Source organism: Sceloporus undulatus, chromosome 5 (assembly GCF_019175285.1).
Source record: "Sceloporus undulatus isolate JIND9_A2432 ecotype Alabama chromosome 5, SceUnd_v1.1, whole genome shotgun sequence".
In the NCBI taxonomy this organism is placed as follows: domain Eukaryota; kingdom Metazoa; phylum Chordata; class Lepidosauria; order Squamata; family Phrynosomatidae; genus Sceloporus; species Sceloporus undulatus.
In genome coordinates, this window is record NC_056526.1 from 41,195,770 (window position 1) to 41,223,270 (window position 27,501).

General features: G+C 42.2%; 1 protein-coding gene across 2 annotated transcripts; it reads left to right on the forward strand.

The window, feature by feature from the left end:
* Positions 1-9,161: 9,161 nt before the first annotated feature.
* On the forward strand, positions 9,162-26,299 carry HEBP1 (heme binding protein 1). Of its 2 annotated transcripts, none has more exons than XM_042468269.1 (4): positions 9,162-9,318; positions 21,354-21,492; positions 22,205-22,385; positions 25,956-26,299. In XM_042468269.1, exons 1-4 carry the CDS (start codon positions 9,241-9,243, stop codon positions 26,125-26,127), a joined length of 570 nt encoding a protein of 189 aa, XP_042324203.1. In that variant the 5' UTR covers positions 9,162-9,240; the 3' UTR covers positions 26,128-26,299. The 2 variants fall into 2 exon arrangements, with proteins under 2 accessions (XP_042324203.1, XP_042324201.1); XM_042468267.1 differs by lacking the exon at positions 9,162-9,318 and adding an exon at positions 18,903-20,106.
* The last annotated feature ends 1,202 nt before the right edge of the window (positions 26,300-27,501 follow it).

Here is a 27,501-nt window from a genome sequence, read left to right on the forward strand (position 1 = left end):
AAATTGGTGGGGCTTGCGTCTGTGTAAATATGGTTAAGATGGTACTGAAATAGTGCCGTGTGCCAGAGATAATTTGGGTCAAATTTCTCCCATCTTAACAAAACAATGTTTATGGTCTTCACAGTCTACTTTATACAATGTCACAGCTAGCCCAAGCTACATGGCTGTCTGAGTCAAAGCATCAAATGCACACACACACTGAATAAATTAAAGTTACCTGGCACCCAAAGCAAGCCAAACTATTTTGGTTTATGAAGCTGAAAGACTTGCATGCACCTCTCCCCTTCCCTTACATTGCAAATTTGTTGTTTCTTGTTGTTGCATGCCTTCAAGTCATTTCCTAATGGCACTTCTAAGGCACCTCTAAGGCCACGCCATGGGATTTTCTTGGAAAGTTTCTTCAGAAGGGGTTTGCCATTGCCATCCTTTGAGGCTGGGAGAGTATGACTTGGCCAAGGTCACCCAGAAGGTTTACATGACTAATCTGGTATTCAAATCCTGGTCTCCAGAGTCCTAGTCCAGTGCTCAAACCACTACACCATGCTGGCTCTGCAACATTAAAAATACAACACTAAAACATCTACAAGTACAATTAAATAAATAACTGAATAATTTGTTCCCCTTCATGAGAAGCAAAATGTATTGCAAAGCTGGCTGCAGTGGTGGCTGATGACTCCAATGTCAGTGGAGCAGTGAATTGACTCTAGGTTTAATTCCAAACTTTAAAAGAGCAATCTAAGGCATGGAACCGGTTTTGAAGATAGAGTTCAGCACCATGGATAGCAACCTTACATTCAGTCTATAATTTGGAGTGCACTCACCACCACCACTGGCATTGCACCCACCAGTCACCACTGGCTGGCCCTGTGGCCCTTGCGCACAACACAGTTATAGCACTATGATAACAACTGAAACTAGCATGGCTGCAGCTTATGGAATCCTGGCATTTGCAGTTTGGGGAAGCCCTTTAGTTCTCTAGCTGAGAATTTTCCCATGATTCCATCGGAGCTCTTTTACACCACACAATTATAGTGCTATGATTCCATTTTAGGGAATCTTGGGATTTACAGTTTAGAGAAGGGGTTTTAGAATTTTCCACCAAAAAGCTCTAGTGCCTCACTGAACTGCAAACCATCAGGATTTTACATGATACAGCTGTGACTGTTAAAGTGGAGTCCTCATGCTATAAATGTGCAGTGTGAAAGGGCCTAGGATGTTGCCATGGCAGTTAAAGTGGGAGCACAGCACCATAACTGTGTAATGTGAAAGTGCCTCTGCATTCTTTCACACCCCATTCACACAGATGTGCAAGCACAAAGGGAAAACTTGTTCAGGTTTTCATAAGGGGAAAACTCTTTTCTCAGTTCAACTGCTGATTAGAGAGAAGAGTGTTTCCTTGCCTGGGTGGAAAAAGGTCGAGTTTAAGGTGAGATGTCTACAGCAAAAGCTGGCTAGCTAGATGGGCAGCCCCCTTCAGTTGCATCTGGTCAAAGGACATGGGGTTCTCCATGCTTATTGTAACGGTTGTCAAACTAGATCAGTGGTTCCCAATCTTTCCTATGCCCCACACCCCTAGTAAATGTTTTATTAATGTCCACACCCCCTACAAAAGTAATATCACATTTGAAGACAAAGAAGTCTTATTTCTAATTTTTGAATCACAAATTGTACCACATACAATACTGCGGGTGAACAAGCTGAACTTTTTTTAAAAAAGCTTTTAATTCAGTGCATAAAATGCAAATCTACATAAAGCAATTAGATTCTATATTTTTCAGAAAAAATGAGTGAGGACTCATGACTCTTCAGGCAAGGATACAAGCCATTCTTTACACAACCACCTGAATCTCCATCTTGCACCCACTGGGAGTGTAGGTACCCCAGGGTGGGAACCCCAACATAAATGGAGGGCATTAACATGCAGGCACTGCCATGTGAATTGTTAGTGTGCTAGCATGTTTAATTGTAATTGACTCAACTAATTTTCCCCCCATAATGACCCATAAAAAATTGCACTGGCATATCTGCCTACCATACCATTGCAATGTGATGATTTTCTACCCATCCTTTCTTGCACAAAAAGTACCTCTTTTCAAAGTGCCCCCATGTGATCAGATCTGTGTTTTGCCAAGCCAGTTGTTTTTCCTCCCAAACATATTGTAGGAATGAGTGTTGCTGCAGTTTTTAACTTTATTGTGTGAGGTTACTCAACCTGTTAAAAGAATGATTATTTCACTCTGAAAGCTGTTGTAAATACCATACTTCACTGGATGAGTGCATTACTGGAAGAAATGTTTTCTATAATAAAAGTGAGAATAAAGTCATGTTATAGTAACCTTAGAACATTAATACAGTATGTTACTGAATTCAAATTTTGGTTATTGGAAAGGAAGGGAGGGAGGGAAGGAGGGAGGGGGGACTCTTCAAGTGTCACTGGGATGTACATGTATATGTGTGTAAACCCATAATATGTATTGTGTGTGTGTGTGTGTGTGTGTGTAATATTTCTATCTTGACTTTTAGGATAACTGCCTACCCAAGAGCTCCCCCCCCCCATGTCCATAAACTCCATTTATTTTATTATTACATTTATATTCCATCTTTCTGTAAATATATATATATTCAGATACTCTGAAGATGCCAGCCACAGATGCTGGCGAAATGTCAGGAAAAAACTCTTCTAGAACAGGGCCACATAGCCCAAAAAACCCACAAAAAACTATATTCAAAGTGCCCATAACATAACAGTCAAATAATATCAAATACAGCTGAGGTCTAAAAACAAACACATGTAAAAACACATCATTTTTTTTTACAAAAAGCAGGCCCTTTCATCAATAAAGCAGCTTAAAGGTCAATGGACTGACTAAATGACAGCCCAGAAATAGCATCAAGAAAGCTCTATCTTGTTCATCCCTGCCCAAACATGCTCCTGAAGAGCTCTGATCATGACATAATGAAAGGGAACCATTCACAGCATTAACAAAAAATATTATTTCACTAGCATCTGCAACTGATTGCTCTTTGTCAACTATATGAAGCACAGCAATACCTTGTGTGATGCCACTGTTTTCCTCATGCCAGGTGTATTTCACTGCCATTGTGAGCTCTCATAGCTAACTTTGGTTTAAAACAAGACAATTCCTGGCTTGCTCCCCAGGGCCAGCCTTGTCAAGATATCAGGAAAAGATTTCAGGCAGAGAATTAAAGTGGAAGGGGCCCATTTCTCCACCACTGTGTTTCTTCTTGTTTTTTTTTAAGTGCAGAAAGTGTCAGGGGAGACAAGTTGCAAGTAGCAGAAATCCACCTGAGACTGAACCACTGCAAGGCTAATGGCAAAAGCAAAAGTATACTCCTGTTTGTTCCATATGGGAATAAAAAAATTCTCTGTCTGTGGCTAAGAGTAGGGAGAAATTCTTTCATAGGGACTTCCCCAATATCAAATTATTTGTAAGAGTAATAAAACAAACAAACAAAACCCACCAAAAACATTTAAAGCTGAGTTTAAATCTAGGATGGGGGTGTTGAAACTGTGGTCCTCAAAAAGTTGCTGAATCTCATCATCCCTCATATTTGGCTACATTGGGATTCATATTGGGACTATGGTGAGTTGCAATCCTATACTATCTGGAGGTTCAGTAATCACCCAGGGATAGTAGAAGGTAATTCTTGATTGTTGGGGAGTTTTATGAGTTATAGACCAAAAAGAAACTTTTTTTTCCAAAGCCTATTTCTAGCTGAGGCTAATTCCTTCCTCTTGAAATAATGACATGTTCTTTCTTTGTTTTATCTTGCATTCGCCTCTCCTTTGCTGTTTCCGCTGTCCTGAGTTCTGGATAGTAAGTTCATTGTCCCTTTCTACTCTGTAAAGCATCCTGCATACTGAAGGAGCTATAATTATTATTGTTATTAATTTTGAATTTTCATCTTCTATCAGTTAACATCAATCATATTTCAGTGTTGAATGTTCTTCTAAGCAAGTATAAGGCTTGCATTTTGGCATTAAATGTTTGTGTGTGTCACATTTTCAAAGTCCATATTACAGCTCAGGGCATTTAATGTGAGATATATCAAGTGGGTGATGCTGTTTCTTCTTGTATTATTTTTTTAAGGCCAACACAGATCAAAGGAATCAGGTGGGAGTGAAATTTGATGGGTCACTGGGGAGGAATCAGTGCTAACCAAGAGTCTCATAAATGCCCTGGAGCATCTTTCCATCAGCAACCTCTAACCACACAGATTGCTGTGGCACGCAATCGCTCCTTTTGCACTGACTGAGACATGTTGTCAGCCAATAGTTACCTGAAAATATAACTCTTCAGAGCTTAAAACCAGGGAGAATCCTGGTGAGCATTCACTTCCATGATCATATTGCACCCTGTCCTGTCAGGGCTGCGGTGTTTATTAATTTGTTTCTTAGAACCATTCAAAATGATCTTAGTGGTGAGCTTTAAAGCAGTCAATGGTTTAAGCCCAAGATACCAATAGCACAACCTCCTCCCTGCCCTGCTCTGAGATGGATAAGCACTTACTGACTGCAGTTGTAGCCTGGAGACCATAGTTTAGTTTAGTTTAGTTTAGTTTAGTTTTCTATTGATAACCACTGTGGGGCACATCAAGCTCAGAAACACCTTTAAAATTTCCAAAAGGTTAAAACCCTATGTGGCCAAAACTCTATCTTAATTTTTAAAAAATTAGGTATCACAGGTAGAGGAACTGCATCCTCTTTAGAAACAAAGCTTCTACTCCTGGACACCTCTAGGGGTAGAAAAATGTAATTGGGGGGACATCAGAAATGTTCTGGGGATACACTTTCCAACTTCAGGGGGCGCATGTGGTTGTGGGCTACACGTTACATGCTAAGATCCGAGGTAAGGGTCTTCTTTGTGTCTGAATAGGAACACAATTGATCCCCAAGACAGGGCCAGCTCTGCCATTACAACTATTGAAAAGAGAAAGTGCTGGGGGGGGGCAGTACAAGCTGTTCTTCGTTCCTCCATCTCCTGTGTCCCTTAAACTAGCATACCCTTCACAGTTGCATCAAAGTACCCTACCCCATTGCCAGTAGTATGTGGAACTGAGGGGAGTGGTACCGTCTTGTCCTTTGCCAGGGTGACCAGATGCCCTCCTTTTCTTGGACATGCCCTACATTTCAACCTTTTGTCCAGGAAGGATTCCAAAATGTCCTCCAGTCTGAACATGACTAAGAACCCTATTGAATAACATCATATTTGCTGTTCTCCTTCGAGAATTGCATCACCTTGGCAGCTTGTCCTCACTGCAAATAGGGGATAGGATGGATCCTTCTACAGTTCTTTTTTTGTAGGAGAAGCAGCAGGCAACACTTGCACCTAGAGCTCAGGGCACATTTGTTTTTTGGAGGGGAAAAGGACAGCAAATGTGTTGGGCAATGGGCTGCTTGAGGACATAATGGAAACGCTGAAAGGGTGTTTTCCTTAAATTCAGCACAGGACAAATGAAAGGAATAATTTAAATGATTCAGTCAAGGTTTGTTGCTAGTCTAGTACAATTTTAAACATTTATCGTGATCAGAGTTCTATAAGTATATTGCAAGCCAAGAAGGCATTTTAATGAAGATAAGTTCATCAGAAAAATACGGTTGAGCATATAATAAAATACAGTATGTGTAATATAGATGTAAATAAACCATATGAAATGGATTTATATTTCTGATAGTGTTTTTTAGCTTTTATTTTGTAATGTCCCACATTTTTCTTGAATGTCCCACATTTTATGGTGCCTCATCCTCCTCTGCGGTTATGACATCTGGTCACCCTGCCTTTGTCACAAGTTGGGAAATGACATGTCCATCTCTAGGACAAGTCAAAGGGCCTTCCCAGGGGGTCACACCTAAACTTAAAGTGTTGTATTCTTACCCCCAAGAGGCTAGCTTGGTGCTCTCTTGGCAACTTTTCACTGTAGAAAAAAGACTTTAGTTTGGCAGGGGTTTAAACAGTTTTATTATCTCTTGTCTCATCTGCAGCACTTACATTTATGACATTGTTGCTATTTTAAAAGTTATTGCATTTCATTATTGGCTTTACTTGCTGTTAGCCATTCTGAGAGATGTGTAGGCAGCTTCAAAATGAGACATAAGGGTTTTTTCTTTAAAATAAAGACCAGCCCCTCAACATTATGCATTCCCCAATACTGACCTCTTTTTATCCACAGCCTCCGCCCTGTGTCTGAAGCAATTGACAACCTCCTGAAGCAAGTACATTCAATAAAGAAGAGGCTGGCGGAGCTGAATGAACGCCTTAACGTCATGAGCAAGATCCTTTTCCCCATCCGATACAAAGCCTTGAGGAGTCAGAGGCTCAGCAACATCCACCTGAGGAGACAACCAGTGAAGCAAAATAGGATGTACATACGGAGGCGAGCACAGATGAATTAACTTCTTTTCTGCAAAAAAAGAAATGCTGCATTTTCTCTATTGCCATGACTCTTAAAGTACAATAAAAAGCTGACTAAAAGAAAATGTGTAGCATATTATTTCCGAAGATGTCTCTTCCTCATGATTAACACAGGACTATATCTCTTTGTGATTTTGCACAGAGTGGGCCAAATACATTTTGTGCCTGAGGTGGAATAGCAAATGGCACACACACACTCACACACACACATCCAAGACAAGGTGCATAGTAACCAAAGAGCTGAGATATTCTGGCACCTGTGACAACAACAAAAACAAAAAACCATATCTGCCCCTCTCTGGGAGGAGAGAAGTAGGTATTGGCTTGTAACCATTTTTATGCCTCCCAGACAAGCCATCTGAAGCAGCTGCCTTGCATTGCTATTGATGACAGCAACAATTCTGCTTATTGTGAATACTATATGGAAACTAACATTTCCAGATTTTTCTTTCTGTCATGCAGGGGATTACACTGGTCCAACCTGAATAGATCAGACATGCACATGCTTAGAAAGCTTTAGAAGTTGACTTTAAAATCTGCAGTTATCACACAGGGCTGCACAATTGGTGATCCATGCCTTCTCTTTTCTAAGGATTAGATGGTTCTTGGGGAATGTGTATGCCTTTTAATGTCAGAAATAAGGTTCCATTTCAGAATATTCTTGCCCCATAGAAACGATACTCCTACTTTAATAAAGTTCCACAAAACAACCATTTTGGCTCTTATGAATGCTCAGTTTGTCTTGCAGACTAGTGAAAAGCAGCTGTGATGGACACAGAGACCAGCTCTCCTTCCTGGCAGCCCATAGTGTAAAGTTGAAGTCTAGATTACATTTCCAGTATTTTGGAAGTGGGATGATTTTTTAAAAATTGTTTGTTTGGGTGGGTGATGATGTTATGTTCCTTCAGGTCAACTCCCATTTATGAAGCCCCTATTACAGGGTTTTCTTGGCAAGAGTTGTTCAGAGGGGGCTTGCTTGCCATTGCTTTCCTCTTAGGCTAAGGCTGGACATTGATCATATCATGCATTTTGCTGTAGCTGGACACCAGATACAGATGTGTAGCAAAATTTCTATCTGTGTACTTGTCACATATGATGTACCCTAACACACAGTTGACTTCATGCCTATTCCTTCACAGGATCTCATTGGAGCCTTGGAAGGAAACTCCAGCTCCCAGAATCCCCCAGCCAGCAATGTCAGCAGTCATGTTAGTTTTCTGCAAATGGTCATCTAAACAACAACAAACAACAAACAGCAACAAACCATTATGTAGAGAGATCTTGTAGCACCTTTGAAACTAACTGAAAGAAAGAGGTTGGCAGCATGAGCTTTCGTAAACTGCAGTCTACTTCTTCAGAAAGCATCTGAGGAAGTAGACTTAAATCTATGAAAGCTCATGCTGCCAACTTCTTTCTTTCAGTTAGTCTCAAAGATGCTACAAGATCTCTCTACATACTGATTCTACAGACTAACATGGCTATACAGTACTGTATCTTTGAACAAGAAACCATGTTGTTTGCTATTTTGTAACATCTGAAGTCACTTCTATTGAAAACCTGCCACTTCTAAGTTTGTTTGTGTGTTTAAAGGAGGATCCGTTCCTACACAGGGTGACCAGATGTCGTCCTTTTCCAGGACATGTCCTACATTTCACCCTTCTGTTCCAGGAAGAGCATGGCAAAGAAGCCCATTGAGCAGCACCACTTTTCCTTTGAGAAATGTGTCTACTTGGCAGGCTGTCCTCACTGCAAATAGGAGAAACAGGATGGATCCTTCTAAAGTTCTTTTTTATCCTAGAAGCAGCAGCAGACAAGACTCGCACCCAGAGCTCAAGGCATGTTTGTTTGTTGGAAAGGGAAAGGGCAGCAAACATGTTGGCAATGGGCTGCTTGAGACCACAATGGAAATGTTGAAAGAGCGTTTTCCTCCATTTCAGCACAATGGACAAATGAAAGGAATAATTTAAATAATCCAGTCAAGATGGTTTTGTGGCTAGTGAAGTATAATTGTAAGAATTTGTCTTGCTCAGAGTTGTATAAGGAGTTTATCACACTGGGGCTAACTTCAGCATTAAAGAGAGATTAAAGCGCATTTAAAACATCCCACAAATAAAGCAAAAACAGCAAATAATTCTGCGAATGATTATCACAGGCAATTGTGAAAATACAGCCATATTGAAAATGCATTGTCACCAAAATCCCGAAAGTTAAAAGATTTGCGTTAATGCTTCTGTGTGACCACTTGAATGGCGGGTTTTGTGCGACGTTGTGTGAAATCGTTTCATGCAATGACACAATTTTCCCGGGTATTCATGGGATAAACTCCCGCTTTCCTTCGTGTGATAAAACTTTAGTAAATTATACTTGAGAGCCAGGATGGCATAGAGGACTAGGCCTCTGGAGATCAGGGTCCAATCCCCACTTGAGCACAGAGAACCCACTGGGTGGCCTTGGACAAGTCACACTCTCTCAGCCTCAGAGGATGGCCATGGCAAACCCCACTCTGGAGGAATACTTGCCAAGGAAAGCCTACGATAGCTCTGGTGCAATAACTTAGGGCCAGAATTGCATCGCCTGGACCCCTGGCAGTTAACACAGTATGAAACCGGATGTTTTCTGCAGTGCGGATGCATCTGGTTCCTCTCCCTCCTTCCCTGCTTTTTCTGCTGGGCCTGCAGCAGCTGCCTAACCTCTGGGCGATCTCTCTCTCTCTCTCTCGGAGGCGGAGTTGCCTCGCTTCCCTTTTCTCTTGGAGCTGAAGGGCTGCGCAGCGGAGCCACTGGAACCCAGCCATCCTGAACCTATTATGTTTGGCATGATCAAAAATGCCCTCTTGGGCTCGGCGGAGGTCTGGCCCTGCCAAGTCCTCAGCAAGGGGGAGAAGGTAGGAGGGGGTCGCCCAGGGCTGCGTCCACACGGCAGCCACAATCCGGTTTGATCCCTCCTGAGCTGCCAGGGCTCCATGATATAGAATTCTGGAAAGAGTCCCTTGTGGTTTGTTTTGCAATAGTCACTTTTCCAGGCTTGGGCTTACAAGAAAGAGAAGAGAAAGAAAGAAAAGAAAGAAAGAAAGAAAGAAAGAAAGAAAAAAGAAAAGAAAAGAAAAGAAAAGAAAGCAGACAGGATCTCCACGGATCCCTACCCAGGACCCAATCCTCTGTTGGTGGGAAAGTGACAAACAACCATTCCCAGAATACCATAGCATGGATCCCTGGCAGCTAAAGTGGGATCAATTGTTGCTGCAGTGTGGACGCAGCCTCAGCCTCCAGGAATGAGGGAGCCTGTTCTTCAGTTTCCCACCAACAGAGGATCGGGTCCTGGGTAGGGATCCTGCCTCCCTTCCTTCCTTTCTCCCTTTCTTTTTCCCTTCCTTCCTTCCTTCCTTCCTTCTTTCCATCCCTCCTTCCCTCCCTTCCTCCTTTCTTTTTCCTTCCTTCCTTCCTTCCTTTTTCTCTTCCTTCCTTTCTTGTAAGCACACACCTGGAAAAGTGACCATTGCAAAGTGACTATTGCAAGGTGTGATGTGTGTGTGTGTGTGTGTGTATGGAATGCCACCACTCAAGTTGAAAAGAATGTAGTCTTGGGAACACTGTGGCCCTCCAAAGGTTGACAAACTAGAATAATAATAATAATAATAATAATAATAATAATAATAATAATAAATGATTTATTTATAGCCCACCCAATCACAAGGAATCCAGGCGGGTTACAACAATAAAAATACATAGAAAATACAATAAAGTTAAAAATTAGTCCTTTCCCAACCCCCCATCCCTGTACTGTACTAAAATTACAATTAAATAATCAGCATTTAAAAACTATAAAATACAATAGTGTTAAAATTAAGAAAAAATTAGTGTACAGAGCGAGGTAAATCACAGCATACGGGGAGAGGAGCTCCTTGGAAGCCAGCAACACCATCAAGTATGTGGAATCCTGGGACTTGCACTCCAACCCCATATAGAGGGACTTTGCATACTGGTTTTCCAGACTTCACAGGGCTGTGCCTTTTGAATTCAACCACTAAGGAAGTATGCAAAGAGGGGTCTTGTAGTAGCACCTTTCAGACTTAACTGTGGGAAAGATGTTGCTGCACACGCTTTCATAGCCTTGGGGGGCATCTGCAGCTGGATACCACTTTAAGTGCTGTAGGTTGGACTGGGGTCTCTTCCAATGGTGATTCTATGATTCTAGATACTCCTATGGAGTCCTGGGATCTACAGCTTTAAAAGGTTTTTAGCCTTCTCAGCCATAGCATGTTGGTGCCTGTCAAAACTACAGATCCCAGGATTCTGTAGGGAACTGGGGTCAAACAGCATTATTTCTACAATGTAGGTGCACCCTTGGTCTATTCCACGGTTCACTGTACATCTGAGGAAGTAGACCAAGGAGATTACCACACTATATTGTTATAATGCTGCTATTCCATTTAAACTGCTCGGGCTGCCTCCTGTAGCATTCTGGGATTTGTAGTTTAGGGAGTGGCATTTAGAATTCTCAGCCAGAAAGCTTTTAGGCCTCACTGAACTACAGATCACAGAATATCCCAGGAGGCAGTCTGCACAGGGAAAGCAGAATAGCAGCACTGTAAGTGTGTCGTGGGGTAATCTATTTATTCTAAACTTAGGCTACAACTTCTTTCACAGAATTAGTTTCAAAGGTGCTACAAGATCCCTTTGCATACTGATATCCCAGACTAACATGGCAATGTCTCTCAGTTCTACCCACATATAGAAGGCCACACTATTCTCATACTGTTGTGTGTATAAAAAATTGATTTTGACTCATGGCAACCCAATTTTAGAATTTTCCTGGCAAGGTTTGTTCGGAGGAGGTGAGTCTTTTTCTTAGGCTGAGCGAACCAAAGAATTCCAGAAAAAAATTAGCATCTGCTTTATAGACTATAGCAAGGCCTTTGACTGCATAGATCACAGAAAGCTATGGAATGTTCTTAAAGAAATGGGAGTGCCACTACATCTGATAGTCCTGAAGAGGAATCTGTACTTTGGACAAGAGAGGCAACTGTAAAAACAGAATTCAGAGGAACATAATGGTTCCCGATTGGCAAAGGGGTCAGGCAAGGCTGCATTCTTTCGCCTTATCTATTCAACTTGTATGCAGAAAATATCACACAAAGAGCAGGCTTGGACACAGAAGAAGGAGTGAAGATAGGAGGAAGGAATATCAACAACCTAAGATTTGCAGATGACACCCTACAACTAGCAAAAATCATCACAGATTTTGGGCAATCTCTTTAGTGATTGTCCCAAGTCTGTGATGTTTTCTGCTAGTAGTAGCGTGTCATCTGCATATCTTAGGTTGTTGACATTCTTCAGTAAGAATCTGACTTTCTTTAGTAAGAAGGGAGTGCAAAGGCAGGTATAATGTTAAACTTAAAGAAAACAAAAATAATGACCACAGAGGATTTACATAAATTCAACCTAGGTAATGAGGAAATAGAAATAGTTAAAGATTTCCCATATCTTGGATCAAACACTGATCAGAACAGAGACTGCAGTCAAGAAACCAGAAGAAGATTAGGAATGGGAAAGGCAACTGTGAAAAAACTAGACAAGATCCTAGCCATTGCCTTCCTATTACAGTGGAACCTTGTTATCCGCTGGGGTTTGGTTCCAAGATTCCCCATGGATAACAAAATCCGTGGATGCTCAGGTCCCATTAAATATAATGACATAGCAAAATGGTGTCCCTTACAAAAAAAATGGGAAATCAAGGTTTGATATTTGAAATTTATACTTTTTTTGAACATTTTCAAACCGTGGATGCTTGAATCTGTGTATAAGAAATCTGTGTATAAGAAGGGCCGACTGTACCATATATGGCTGTGAGAGCTAAACAGTGAAGAAAGCAGATAGGAAGAAAATTAATTCATTTGATATGTGGTGCTGGAGAAGAATGCTGAAGATACCATGGATAGCTAAAAAGACAGATAAGTGGGTCCTAGTACAGATCAAGCCAGAACTCTCCATGGAAGCCAAGATGACTAAATTGAGGCTGTCATACTTTGGCCACATAATGAGACTGCACAACTCATTAGAAAAGACAATGATGCTGGGGAGGATGGAGGGCAGTAGATAGATAGGAAGACCATATGCCAGATAGATAGATTTGATCAGGGACACCATGGGTCTGAGCCTGCTGGACCTGCTCAGGAAGGTAGAGCAGGGGTCGGCAACCTCCGGCCCACGGGCTGGATGCAGCCCGAAGAGGCCTTTCGGCCGGCCCCTGCCCACTCCTGCCGCCGCCCGCTTGAGGCTTTTCGCCGCTCCGGGTGCCGCCATTTTATTTCTCAAAATGGCGGCAAAGTCTCGCGAGACCTTTCCGGAGGTTGCGTGAGACTTCACTACCATTTTGAGAAACAAAATGGCGATGGCCTAGAGGCGAAGTCTTGTACAACCGCATAAAGGTCGCGTGAGACTTTGGCAGCCCCTAGGAAGCCCGCTGCGGCCACCGGAGCCCTCAAACAGGACTCCGGTGGCAGCAGGGGGCCTCTAGGAGGCCCGTTGCAGTTGCCGGGGCCCTGCTACAGGGCTCTGGCAGTGGCAGTGGGCCTCTGGGAGCCCCGTTGCGGTGGCCGGGGCCCTGGGAGGCCCGATGCCATAGCCGGGGCCCTCCTGCTACAGGGCTCCGACGGTGCAGCTGGCCTCTGGGAGGCCCGTTGCGGTGGCCGGGGCCCTCCAAGAGGGCCCCGGAGGCCCGCTGCCGCCACCGGAACCCTCTTGGAGGGCCCCAGCGATGGCAAAGGGACCGGCAAAGAAGAGGAGGCCTCCAGCGCTGGCGCCCCCCCCCCGCCAGCTTTTTTGCCCGGCAAAGAGTGGGAGGCCTCCAGCACTGGCGGCCCCTGCCGGCTCTTTCCTGGCCTCTGACAGGGCCTGGGGCCCCGTCAGGGGCCGACAAAGAGGAGGAATCCTGGCCCCCGGAGGGTGGAAGCTCTGCCCCCGGCATGTGGCTCCGCCCCTGGAGGGTGGAAGCTCCACCCCCAGCATGCAGCCCCGCCCCTTGAGGGTGGAAGCTCCACCCCTCAGCTTCAGCCCCCCAGTTGTCTGAGGGACAGCAACCCGGCCCCCGGCTCAAAAAGGTTGCCTACCCCTGAGGTAGAGGATAGCGGGGTTTGGAGATGTCTCATTCACAGAGTTGCCATGAGTTGTGATCGACTCAAAAGCAGCTAACAACAACAGACAACAAGAGAGAATATAATTTGCCCATAGTCATCCCACTTGATTTCCATCTCTGACTGTAGATGTGTAAACTAATAATAATAATAATAATAATAACATGTTTTATTTGTATACCGCTTTTCCTATGATCAAAGCGGTTTACAGCATACATATGCATATACAACAAAGCAAGTAACAAAAAAAAAACCAAAAAAAAAAAAACTCTGCTTCTCTCCCCTCAAGATGGAGGTCGGGGGAGGGCTCTTCTTCTTGGCAGGCAGAGGCCTGTTGTTTCTTGCCTGCTTCTCTCCCCTAGGCTGTATCCATACTGTAGAAGTAATGCAGTTTGACACACCTTTAACTGCCATAGCTCACTGCTATGGGATTTGTAGTTTTGTGAGATACCTAGCTTTCTCTATCTGTAGATGTGTAAACTAGGCTGTATCCACACCGCAGAAGTAATACGGTTTGACATAACTTTGACTGCCATAGCTCAGTGCTATGGCGTTTGTAGCTTTCTGAAATATGTAGCTTTCTCTGTCAGAGATCTCTGTTGCTATGTCAAACTATAAATCCCAGGATTCCATAGGATGGACCCGTGGCAGTTAGAGCATTGTCAAACTGCATTATTTCTGCCGTGTAGATGCAGTCCTTGTCTTCTAGAGCCCTACTGCAACACCACTGGTTCTCTTAGACACACATAAGGCAGCTACATTGTGGAAGCTAAACAGGTCTAGGTCTGGTTAGATCTTGGATAGCAAACTTCTCAGTCAATAATATTCAAAGGGTGCTATGTAGATGGCATTTGGCTGCTTTAGCACAGGCTCCAGAGGTGGCTTTTAAAAAGAAAATCCATAATTAAGGTTATTGTTGAGCAATAAATGCTCCAGATGGCCTCTCCCAATATACTACGTGCTGCCATGTCCCAGGGTTGCATAATGTCTGGGGCCACTTTTCTTCAAAAGGAACAAACCTTCCTTCCTATAAAAGTCAATGTTCCCCACTTTCAGAGATAGACCAAAGTCCAGCTGTGCCTTTTACTACACTTGAGGCACCCAGATAGTTTTCTTCATTCACACAGCCTTTGTTTAGGCTGCCCAAGTTCTCTGGGTGGCTCACAAGTTTTTAAAATATAATATAAAGCCACAAATGCCCCTTTAATCATGCATTAATTTATAGCCTTAAAATACCCCATATCAGAGAGAAATAAAAGTGGTTTTAGTGGCAGCCAAATACCAAAAACAAAATGCAATGGATCCTGTCTCACAATTTTTAAAGGCCTTGGAAAATAAGATGTTTTCCTCAACTGGTAGTGAAATGGCCATCAAGAAAGTGCCAGATGAACCTCTGAGAAGGTCATTATTACTGTGCCTCACATTCATCTGCAGCCACTGGTCTGGATGGGGATACATACCTCATGCTGCCATTGTAGGATGATACTCTGTGTAATTTGGACTGGGCCACCAGAATTTGCTTTATTTGGGAGGGTGCCCAGAGGAGATCCTCAGAAAAGCATCTCTAGAATTGGATAAGTACATGAGGGAGAATCTGATCCTTTCTTCCTCCCCATCATTTACTGCACAATCCAGTCTCACAGTACAGTCAGTCCTCCACATCCACGGATTTTTTTATCCATGGACTCAAGCATCCACAGCTTGAAAATATTCAAAAGATATATACATATCAAAAACCAAAGCTTTATTTTGCCATCTTGTATAAGGGACACCATTTTACTACGCCATTGTATTTAATAGGGTTTGAGCATCCATGGATTTTAGTATCCATGAGGGATCCCAGAACCAAATCCCACTGTAATTTGGTATTAGGTTTGCTGTCATTTTTATGACAGGCCACCAACTCTCAGCTGCAGCTGCTGAATCTGGCCTTGTTGGGCATATAGGAAAGTACAAAACATCCTCAGGAAACACACAGGACAGCATGCCAGTTATATTTGTGGTAGAGATAATGATTCACAATTATCTGCAGAGGAACCATGTAGCTTGTCCATAGCATTTTACTCATCAGGATGGGTAGTGAAAGGCATCTCTTAAATCCCCTATAGCTTCTTTGTGTAATCTTGTGGATCTGCAGCCATCCAATACAAATAAAATGGTATGTTTGATAATGTGTTCATTTTCTCTTCCCTGTATGAAACTAATTTCAGACTGAAGAGAGTAATGTGTGAAGAACTAAGTGCTAGGGCCAAGTGGCATATGATATTAGATCAAGCAGCGTTATTATGGCCACCAAAAATCATAACTCTTCTTTCCACAGAGGGAGGAATGCAAATTACTTGCTGTTTCACAGCTAGATATGTCCCCTTTCCTACTCTGATCAGTACTAATATACATGTTTTCCTCTGCCACTTCTCATAATCATATCCCCCCGCCTTCCTGGGAGTTGAAAGTGATGCTTTAAACCTAACAGCAGCCCTAGGTGAGGCACAAAGCTTGATTCAATACTCAATTATAGTTATTGGAACTGATCAAGTCCACAGAACAGGAGTGGGAGAATTGTATCTCAGGTGTTGAATGTGGCTCCAAACCTGTTTTTGAAGCTCCTAATCCCCTCTTTTGTTCCTCAGACCACCATTCACGTTACATACATTGCAGTGCTATGATTCCCACTTTAACTGCCATGACTCCATCCTATGGAATCATGAAATTTGCAGTTTAGGGAAGAGCATTTGGAATTGCTGTCTCACCAAAATGCAAATCCATACGGTTTACATAGGATGTTGCCATGACAGTTAAAATGGAATCATAGCACACTGCTGTCTGAACCAAATAGGTGTGACCTTGTGTCTGTTATATGGAAGATTTTTTAAAAGACACATTAAACCGCTGACTCTGCTTTGCAGTGGCTACGTTCCTACCTCTCGCGCAGATTCCAGATGGTGATACTGGGGGACAGCTGCTCCTCTATGAGAGAGCTGACATCTGGCGTCCCTCAGGGCGCCATTCTGTCCCCCATGCTGTTTAACATTTACATGAAGCTGCTGGGTGAGATCATCCAGAGACATGGGGCTGGGTGTTATCAGTACGCTGATGACACCCAAATTTATTTCTCTATGTCTTGGACAGTTTCAGTGACCAAGGAGGGCATATCCCCCCTGAATGACTGCCTGAAGTTGGTAATGGATTGGATGAGGGAAAATAGATTTAAGATGAATCCAAATAAAACGCTGCCTATTAGCTTCTGGGCACAGTACAAGGTGTTGGTACTCGTGATAGGTAACCCCAATCTGGGTATGGAGATAAGTTTGCCAGTTCTAGATGGGGTCACAATTCCCATGAAAGACTTTTCCGCAGCTTGGAAGTGCTCCTGGATTCATCACTTCAACTGTCTTCTCAGATTGATGTGACAGCCAGGAGTGCCTGTTATTAGCTTTGGCTGATAACGCCAGTTGCGCCCCTACCTGGAGCAGCGGGACCTAGAAACGGTCATACATGCTCTAGTAACCTCTCGTCTTGATTTCTGCAATGTGCTCTACGTGGGACAATCTTTGTGCCACGTCTGGAAGCTCCAATTGATACAAAACATGGCAGCCTGCCTGGTCACCAGAAAATCCAAGTTCGGCCATATTACACCCATTTTAAAATCATTACATTGGCTGCCTATTAGCTTCCGTGCACAGTACAAGGTGTTGGTTATCACCTATAAAGCCCTACATGGCCTGGGTCCAGTCTACTTGAAGGAATGCCTCCTCCCATACAGTCCTTCCCATACACTCCAATCCTCCAGGGATAAACTCTTACAATCTAGAAAGATTAGACTGGCAGTGACCTCCCGGAGGTCCTTCTCTGTCACTGCTCCAAAAACTTGGAATAACCTGCCAGAAGAAATTCGCCAATTATCCTTGCTCAAGGCTTTCAAAAAAGCAACAAAAACCTTTCTCTTCCGGCAGGCCTTCCCCGATTGATAATGTCCAGAACCAATTGAATCCCCCTCCTTTTATTATTTTTCTTATTCGTGGTTTGTTTATTCATTTTGACGTATTGTTATGTACTTTTTAACCATGTTTTATTGTTTAATTTTATACTTGGGTGGGAGGGTTGGGCTGGGGTCTTGTGGGGCTTGGTTTTTTTTATTGTTGTATATTGTATGCTGTTACCCGCCTCGATCCCCAGAATGGAAGAGGTGGGATATAAATAAACATTTTATTATTATTTTATTATTATTATTAAGTGTATTTTACAGCTCATCTCTTTTGGTCCAGTGCTTAAACTAGGAGTGAGAGGTGCTCCAGATGTTTTTGGACAGCTGCTTCCATCAGGCGTAGCCACACAGCCAATGGTGAAGAATGGAGCAGTTGAAGTCTAACAACATCTATAGGTAGAATTCAAAGATATAGCCATGTTAGTCTGTAGAATCAGTATGTAGAGAGATTTTGTAGCACCTTTGAGACTAAGGAGTTTATCATTCACCTTTCTGAACCAGCTCCAACCTCCCAGGCTAGCGCTGGGATACGGGATGGAGGCAGGGATTATCACACACTAAATCGCCGCCAAACTACCAGCCACCATCAGCCTGGGTTCGAGCCGGGTCCCAGCCGTGCTCCATCAGCACTTTTTAGAAGTTGGAAGCTTTCAAAATAATAATAATAATAATAATAATAATAATAATAATAATAATAATTTTATCCCACCTCTTCTGGCAGGATTGAAGCAGCTCACAATAAAAGTGAAAATACAATAGTACAAGATAAAACCCACCATCCCTCCCACCAACACAAAAGTGCTGGCAGAGCATGGCTGGGACCCGGGCTGATGGTGGCCAGTGGTTCAGCAGCAATTTAGTGAGTGATAATCCCCACCTCCATCCCGCATCCCATCTCCAGCCTGGGAAGCTGGAGCTAGTTTTAAAATGTGAGCGATAAGCTTCTAACTGAAATAAAGAAGTTGGCAGCATGAGCTTTCATAGACTTCACTCTACTTCCTCAGCAGCATGATTCCCACCCATTTTCAACATACGCAGTTGGTGTCATTATGCCCAGAACTGCTCTCTCCTTTTTGGCCCAGAACTAATGTATCTGGGATCTGTCTACAAACTCACCTCCAGATTCAGAGGCCAAGTGACTCTGAATAGGTGTTGCTGGAGAATAATAGCAAGAGGGGGCAGTTCTCTTCTTGCCTGCCACGGGCTTCTCAGAAACATCTGATGGCCTGCTGATAAGAGCAAGATGCTGAATTAGATAGACCTTGGCCTGATATCCAGCAGGACTCTTCTGATCTTATGTTACATGTGGTGCTGCCTTATGAAGTTCAACTTCAGTGGCATTCCAGTCTATAAAATGAAGCATCCCAGCTAGAACACCACACCGACATTCTGTTTTGAATCTCTCTTTGTATATTACACTGAGCAGCCCTTTTTAAAAGAAGTCTTCAGCCCTGATATACTGTCCTGCCCAAATAATGAACAAAAGCCTATTTGTTGACGCATTTTCTGTTTTTCCAGAATAACCAGCAGCCTCATAGCAGCTGCACATCATGCGCTAAGATTATGTGGTCTGTGCCAATCCTTCTTCCTCGCCTTTCCCTTCTCAGTAGCTTGTCAAATCCACAGTTTTCCCCAGGTGCACTCGCACACCTCTCCTGAAGCCCAGCTAAAAGAACCTGTTTATCAAGTGCTCCTCCCTTAGCCTTGTTCTATTGGAAAAATGACAAGGAGTGCTTAGAGACAAACCGGTGGCAGGTCAATCAATATTTGATTGCCTTACACATTAGCATGTAAATAATGAAAGCAAATACAAACTTACAACCAGCAAACATTCTTGGCATGTTTTTAAAAGCAACTGATTTATACAACCTGCAATTTATACAACAGCTTTAAAACCTTTGGCAGCAGCTGTGAAAAGGATAAAAATCAATGCAAGGGGCTATTAGAAAAGGGACAGAATATACAATTGCAGTATTGGGAAACATATGAAAAGCAAAATGTCTGTGCACCCTCCAGATGTGTTGGACTACATCTTCTACCATCTTCTGCCAGAGTGGGCACTGTGGTCTCAAATATCTGGAGGGCACTAGCTTTAGGGAGGCTGTGACAGAGATTTGCAGAATGACCCATGGTGTGAAGAATGTGGATATAGATAGGTTTTTCCCTCCCTCACACAGCATTAACTTTGGGGTCATCTCATAAAAATAATTTGCTAGTATATTCAGGAAAGATAAAAGAAACTGTTTTTTCACCCAGTGCATAATAGGTACGAGGAATTCATTGCAACAAGATGCAGTGATGGGCTGAAAGTGAACTTTCTTTTTTGTGGGCGTTATTGATTGGAAACTGTGGGAAAGAAAATGGTAGACTTGGTGAGCTTTTGGACCTCCAGCCAGTCTAGTCTCTTCTTCAAATCCAGCTACCTCCAACCTGGTGTCCCTCTGATATATTGGATTACGACTCCCATTTTTTTCCAGCAACATCTCCAAGGCAAAGAGAGAAAAAAGTGGGAAATGAAGTGTCTCCTTAACTTTCTAGAAGCATTTCTCTTCAAGGTACTAGCCAGCCATGCCCTTCTTTAAAATTTGCATCCCATTCTCAGCTGGTTTTCTGATTCAACTGACATTCAGGATTCTATTACTAATAAGCATACTCATTCCTCACTGACCTGCTGCAGGAAATGCCCCTTAGATTTTGTTTTTAAACATTTTTGCTCCTTTTACAAACCTTCTACAAACCATTTGTCTTAACCATGTTGAACCCCCTCCCATGCTTCTCAGAGTTTTTCTTTCTTCTTTTTTTTTTTACAATGTTACTCGATATTTACTCAATACATTGACCTTGATGTGGTCATTTTCTGCTTTGCATCATTATTGATTATCTTCTTTGTACATATAATATTCCATACAGATTTCAAATCTAACAAAAATGAAGGGCTCTTCTCCTTTTGTCTACTTCTCAATCTAATATGATGACTAAAATTATGAAATGGATATATAGGATATACTTTCTATGAGATAAAATAAATTCATAATGTCATACTTCTTTTGTGTTTGTTTCCTAAATAATCTTAAATCAATATATCTTTTTGAATCCCAAAAATATCTTCCCAGTATTGTAATACTGGAAGCCAATCTTCTGTCAATTTGTCCTTTGATTTATTGTTAATCATAAATGTTAATCTATCCATTTCTTTTAATTCTTGCAGTTTTAATAACCATTCTTCCAAGATTGGAGGATCTTCATTTTTCCAGGCTGACCTAATGAAGCATAAGTTCTTATGATGTAATTCCTTGGAATTTGCCAGTTGTTATTGCTTCCTTCTCCTCTCAGTCCAATCCTTTGGAGGGCTGTTTGTAGTGGGACAGTATAAAAATTTTTTAAAAAGAACTACAACAACAAACACCATAACCTGTCAACAAGTTTGCTCCGTCTGAAGCAGCCCTTGGTTATCTATCAAATTATCAACACCAGCCGTGTTTAATATTACAGATAATGATCAAGTTTGATTTTCTCTGATGCTTGACTGGTATGTGTACATGTTCATTTCATTTCCTCTGAGTGATACATAACTGTAAGGAAATGTGTAATGTCTAAAACAATTATATCACTGACCAGTGTGTTTTTTCTCTCCAAAACTATACATTGAATATGGCAACCACATTTGTATGATCTTCCTTGCAGGGGTCTTTGAACTGCAGGGATTCCTGTATAGTGCTTGTTGTGGAGATTGACTTATTTTTCTTCCAAGAGACATTAGGGTTTTGTCTGTCTGGGAATTTATTTTACTGTGTTTTACTAGGACGAAGTGGCCTTTGAGGAAAGGACATATGAAGGTGGAAAGTTTGCTACAGTAGAGCTTACTGGAAAACCGTTTGATGAGGCCATCAATGAAGCTGTACTGAAACTCCTCAAATATGTTGGAGGGAGCAATGACCAGGGTAAGAAGCTTTCAGTGAGAGATCAGATATTCTCCACTGCCCACATCTCCAACATGCACACAGATAAGCTTTATTTAGATTCCTGTAGGATATGGTATTACAATACTTTAGTCAGGAGGGAGGGCTTTGGGGAAGTGCCAGAGCCTCTTCCAAAAATTCAGTTGACCCAATTCAGTTCATGGGCCAGAGATTCCCCTCTCCTACTTTGCATGCTTTCTTGATTTCCTTCATTCCTCAGCCATGTAATTGTATATTTGCAAGGCCTGGGGGAAACCCCACTACCTCCACCACAAGCCCTTTCTACATGCAGAATTGGAGCAATTCAATACCACTTTAACAGCCATTGTGCCATGATAAGTGGATTTTGGGGTTTGTAGGTTGGTAAAAATTCTCTGCTACATTGCTGTAGCCCAGTCCCATAGACTACAATACTATATCTCTGTAGCAGAGAATTCTAAATCCCTCACCAGACTACAATAATAATAATAATAATAATAATAATAATAATAACAATAACAATATTTTTATTTGTATACCGCTTTTCCTATGATCAAAGCGGTTTACAGCATACATATGCATATACAACAAAGGAAGTAACCAAAAGTCCTCAGGACTCTGTGGTATTGAGCTGTGGCAATTGAAGTGATAGCAAACTGTTTCAACTGTATCATGCAGATACTCCCAGAATCTGTGATTAGTGTTTTTCTTCTAGGAGCTGGGATGGGGATGATGGCACCAGTCTGTACCACTGTGTTTCCTGAAGATGATGGATCCTTGAAGCATAAGGTGAAAGTCTTGTTACGAATCCCAAGCCAGTTCCAGGCAAATCCTCCTACACCTACTGATGAGAGCATTCAAATTGAAGAAAGAGAGGAAATAACTGTTTGCTCCACGTAGGTATCCTAAGCGAGTTCTGAGAGAAGTTGGCATAGTCATCCACTATTTTATATTTATGAGGATCTCTAGACTTATTCATAGGCTGTGATTATAAATATATTGGAGGTGGGAGAGTGCACTAGCTCCTCTCTCTTCATCAAACCTTCTACTGCCCCATATGTGTGGAAGGCACCTTTTGTAAATGAAGAGTCTCCGCTCTCTGTGGAGGATATCCACATGATCCCAAATACCTGTTTTCAGTTGTTCCAGATCGTGAGACAAGACTTTATAGATAGAAAAGGTTTTCTCCCCTTCCTCACAGGTTTACAATTCCCAGATCAGCAGTGCCTGAACAGAATTTCTGATCATTTGACCAAACTACAGCTGTAGCTACAGTTTTCTGTGGAGATGAGGAGTTCTGAATTCCCAATTCACAGAGGAAGGATGTTGCCTTTTACTTTTGTAGGACAAGAAGTAGGATTGGTTTACATTTCACAGAAATGTTCACATCCTTGAAAAGATCAGTGTGTGCACTTCTGGAAACATGGCCTAATTCTGGCAGCATGGCTTTATGGCCATCATGGTTCCATTGTTGAAATGCAAACTGGAAATTCTCTATGACAAAACATTGCATTGTTGACTTACATGACACTGTAAAATGTCACACACTCTGAAAGCACAAGTTAATAAGTCTTCATTTGTTTCTTCTCAGAGCATGCAGCCAAGATTAATTAAATAGATCCCTGTCCTGTAGCCAGGATTCAGACCTCCATTGTGAAAGTCATAATGGAATGCTTTTGCATGTTTGTAGTGTACCCATTTCTTTAGAATATGCTAAGAATGCATATCCTGAGCAAAAAGTACTGTGTATACTCGACTATAAGTCAACTTCACGTATAAACTGAGGGCAAGTTTTGGGGCCGAAATTATGGATTCTAACATAACCTGTGGATAGGTCAAGGGTAAAACTTGGAGGCTCCTTCAGTGTGTGCAAGCAAGCATCAAGAGAAAAGCAGCAATCAATATGAGGCTTCAGTGTTTCAGCCTTAACTCCCAAGAGAGCAAAGCGCTCGGGTGGGAGAGGGACTATTTAACAAAGAGCAGTCAATCAGTCACCAAGGACTCTATCAGCTTGGCTCAGGAGAGAAAGAAACTACATGGTGAAATCTGAAAGAGCTGCTATCACATTACCATACTGACCCATAAATAAGTCAACCTAGGATTTTGGGGTCAGTTTTTGGGCATAAAGTTTTAGACTTATAGACAAGTATATTGTATATGGTAGTTCAAAGAGCAGAGCTTGATCGAATAAGTACATGTTATGTATGGTGCACCCCAGGTGTGTGTGTGTGTGTGTGTGTGTGTGTGTGTGTGTGTGTGTGTGTATCACCCGTATCTGTTTTCCACTATACCTGTTAGTGTGTGATTTGGGTTACACACTACACAATTATAGTGCTATATTCCACTTTAGCTGCCATGGCAACATCCTATGGAACACTGGGGTTTGCAGTTTAGAGAGGTATTTAGCATTCTCAGCCAGAGCATTTGAATGCCTTAACTACAAATCCCATCATGCTATAGAATGTTGCCATGGCAGTTAAAATGGGATATAGCACTATAATTCTGTAGTGTGTACATGCCCTTGGTTAGCTATTCAGTCCTAAATGTTTATCTCTGCCCAGTGGAGGATCTATGCACTTTTTGAGCATGAATTTTGAACAACCTTGTCTGGACATTGAAAGAGGGATGCATCTGCCTTTCCTACTTGTCCAAGTTAAAATATGCACACAGATGTTGGGTTTGTTGATTTAAAGTCAGTTCTTATTTTTGCAATCCCTTCCACAACCTAGTACCTTGTCATCCTATGGCCACCCTGTCTGTGGCTTATGGGAGTTGTAGTCCAAAGTATAGGAGGGTACCCGTGTAGAAAGTACAACTTTACAACTTCTCTTATGCCCCAGGGGGAGATCTCTGTTGATCTGTGGGAATCTGTCATAATTACCATTTTTGAAGAGAAAATATCCTAGTATTAAAATGCTAATGATGCAAGAAGGCTAAAGAGCAGAAGTGAGTTAGTTGAGCTATAGTTTTGAACCACTAGGGCAGTTCCTCCACTCTTTTGCAACAGTGTTCTATCAAAGCCTAGAGTGCCAAATCTATGTGTAACACAAACAACTGTATGGAGAATAAATAGACTTGTCAGTTTCGATGTGGCAGCTCTTTTGAGCAAAGCAAGAGGAATGTGCTATTGCTTCCAGTTGGGGAGCAGGTTTGTGCACATGGAGGGAAGTGCCATTCTAGATCATCTAAACAGAAGTGGCCTTTCAGTGTCACTCTCATGTCATGAGAGAACTAAACTTTATTGTGATTATTGTGACAGTGTCTGCTATCATGGATCATCTTTCAAAATGGATCTCCCCCCCCCAACTCCATCCAGGAGAGGGCTGGGGATCAACTGTAATTATATGGACACAGTGAATGGAATATGAAGCCGTGGTTTCCTCATTCTGTCTGACTTCTGACATGGAATGTCATGTTAGGCTTCTCCAGCAAATGTTCCCTTCAGATCAGTTGCCTTAACTGTAGCAACACTTCATGCCTTTATGGTAGATGATTCTCTTGAATGACATCTCGGGAAATTGCCACTAAATACACATGTCGATTCTGGCCATGACTGACACTTGGTCAAATAGAAGCTGATCCTCTTTTTTTCCTCCCGTGCCTCCATTTTGTTTTTTAAACCAAAGTCCCTCAAATCTCTTTTCATGGACTCTTTCCCCATACCTGGGAATGGGTTAGATTTGTCATTTGACTTAATCGGATGAAGTTTGTGTTTGTGAAAAATGATGAGTTAAAAGGTAGGTTAAATGAGACATGTTTTGCTTCTTGAAGCACATTATCAATTTTATATGCTGTACAGTGTAAGCCACCATCAACATTTCTTTGATGTGCTAACAGCCTTTTAAGGTGTCAGCTATGTCATTAGAAAGTCAAAAGAAACCCTATGTCAGCCTCTTCAGTCTGCTGCTAAGTGTGTAACTAGACATAATGTCAGAAGAGTGTATGTCCTGCTGTATGTTGTTTAATAGCAGCAGCTGCTCCTCTCCTCTGCAAAAATGTGACTGGTACTTTGTAGACAGCCAGCATGGTGCAGTGGTTGGAGCACTGGACTACAGCTCTGGAGACCAGGATTTGAATTCCAGCTCAGCCATGGAAACCCACTCAGTGACCTTGGGCATGTCATACTCTCTCAGTCTCACAGGTAGACAAAGGCAACCTGCCCCCCTGAACAAATATTATCAAGAAAACCCTGTGATAGGTTTGCTTCAGGGTTTCCATAAGCCAGAAATGACTTAAACATAGACAGCAACAACAACACTGGGAGACAAGTGTCATTCACTAGTTGAACCACTGCAGCTGCAGAGGAGTGGGTCCCTTAGGAAAGTTTGAGTGTTGGACTATGACACTGGTGAACAGGGTTCAAATCCTCGCTTGGCCTTTGGACAGGGCCTTTATTTCCTTAGATGCAGTTTCTCTTTTGGATCTGTCCAATAATCCTCCAGTATTATTTTTCTCTTTGTTCATAGGCAATTTGGAGGCTATGCCAAAGAAGCAGATTATGTGACTTATGCAGCCAAGCTGACTTCTGCCTTGGGAGACAAAGACACTTACCATAAAGACTTTTATTTTTGCAATGGCTACGATCCTCCTATGAAACCTTATGGGAGACGCAATGAGGTTTGGTTCTTGAAAAAGTGAGCAATCCAAGAAGCCTTAAGGTGGCAGAGGATAGGAGGAAGGCATCCTCGTGCTTGATAGGATGTGTTTGCTTTTGGAAGTTGACTCAGTTTTGGGTTGTTGCTTTGTATCAGAAGAAAGGTGATTTGCTTTTTCTTTCATATTTCTTTCATAAAATATGAGTGCAATTTCATTGACTGCTTACTGTCCAAAACAGTCACATGCCAAGGCATCTTGCTCAATACAGTTTAAATGAACTTCATAAATGAGAATTCCCTAGCACCAGAGCAAAGAACCAATTTGATTTTCTCTTGTTGAAGAACAAAGTACCCATTCATACTAACCTATCCTTTTCTGCATTCCACCAGTTCTCTTACTCAAAAATTGAAATACAAATGACACCAGTTTTCTGAAAAGGCCCTGCTCTTTGACTGAATATGTTTACATTTCCCTTTGACATGTAGTCTCACAGTGTTAAACATTGCTTTCTCCAAAGCTGCCCAGAGAGATCATACGCCAGCTGTACAATTTGCAATTCAGCAATGTTGGCATCTGGTAACAGATGGGTATTTCCTGAAGGCATTATCAACCTGTGGCAGTCACCTGAACTGGGAGAGAATTTCTGTCCATAGTCCAAATCATCCCCAAGAGGAAGTTTTGAAATATGGTGCTAAAATAGCTAATGGACAATGTTATACCAAGGATGCAATTCATTAAGTGCCTAAACTGGGTGTCCTTAAATTTAAGCCAGTTTTTGTAGCCTATTCCTTACAGTAGCAACACTGGCTGCATTAAAAATGAGTAAGAACAGAACTTTGTCAACAGCCTCCACCATCACCTACTGCCATGCAGCATTGTTACACCATTGGAGAAGACTTGCATGGAATCCCAGAGGCACTTTCAGATGGAGCCCTTTGTCCATGGAATATAGCTTCTCTTTTTAAAGACTTTAGCAGAGCTAGCCACAAGGAACAGTGTCTTCATCTCTGGGGAAGAGAGGCTTGAGATACATTTCTAAAAAGTATGCAGGGTTTGGTTTAAGTGCTGAAAGACATTACACAAAGACTATGGCAAAAAGAAAAAAGGATGAAAGGAGAGGTTGAAAAATAGCATAGTGAGTGACTTATGATACAACAGATAGTGATGCTGCAGGCATCCACCCTTTTCTCTGTTTTGTAATTTGTTTTCTTCTGCTTTCATGCTTTTCATACTTTGCTCTCTTCTGCTCACTCATCCTCATTCCTCCTATCTATGTTCTATCCAGTTTCTCCATCTTATATCCTCTCTCTCACCTTTATGTTTTCATTCTCCTTTGCCCATTTCCACTAAGCCAAGGATAGGCAACTCATGGCCCTCCAGATGTGATTGGGCAGCAACTCTCACCAGCCCTCACTC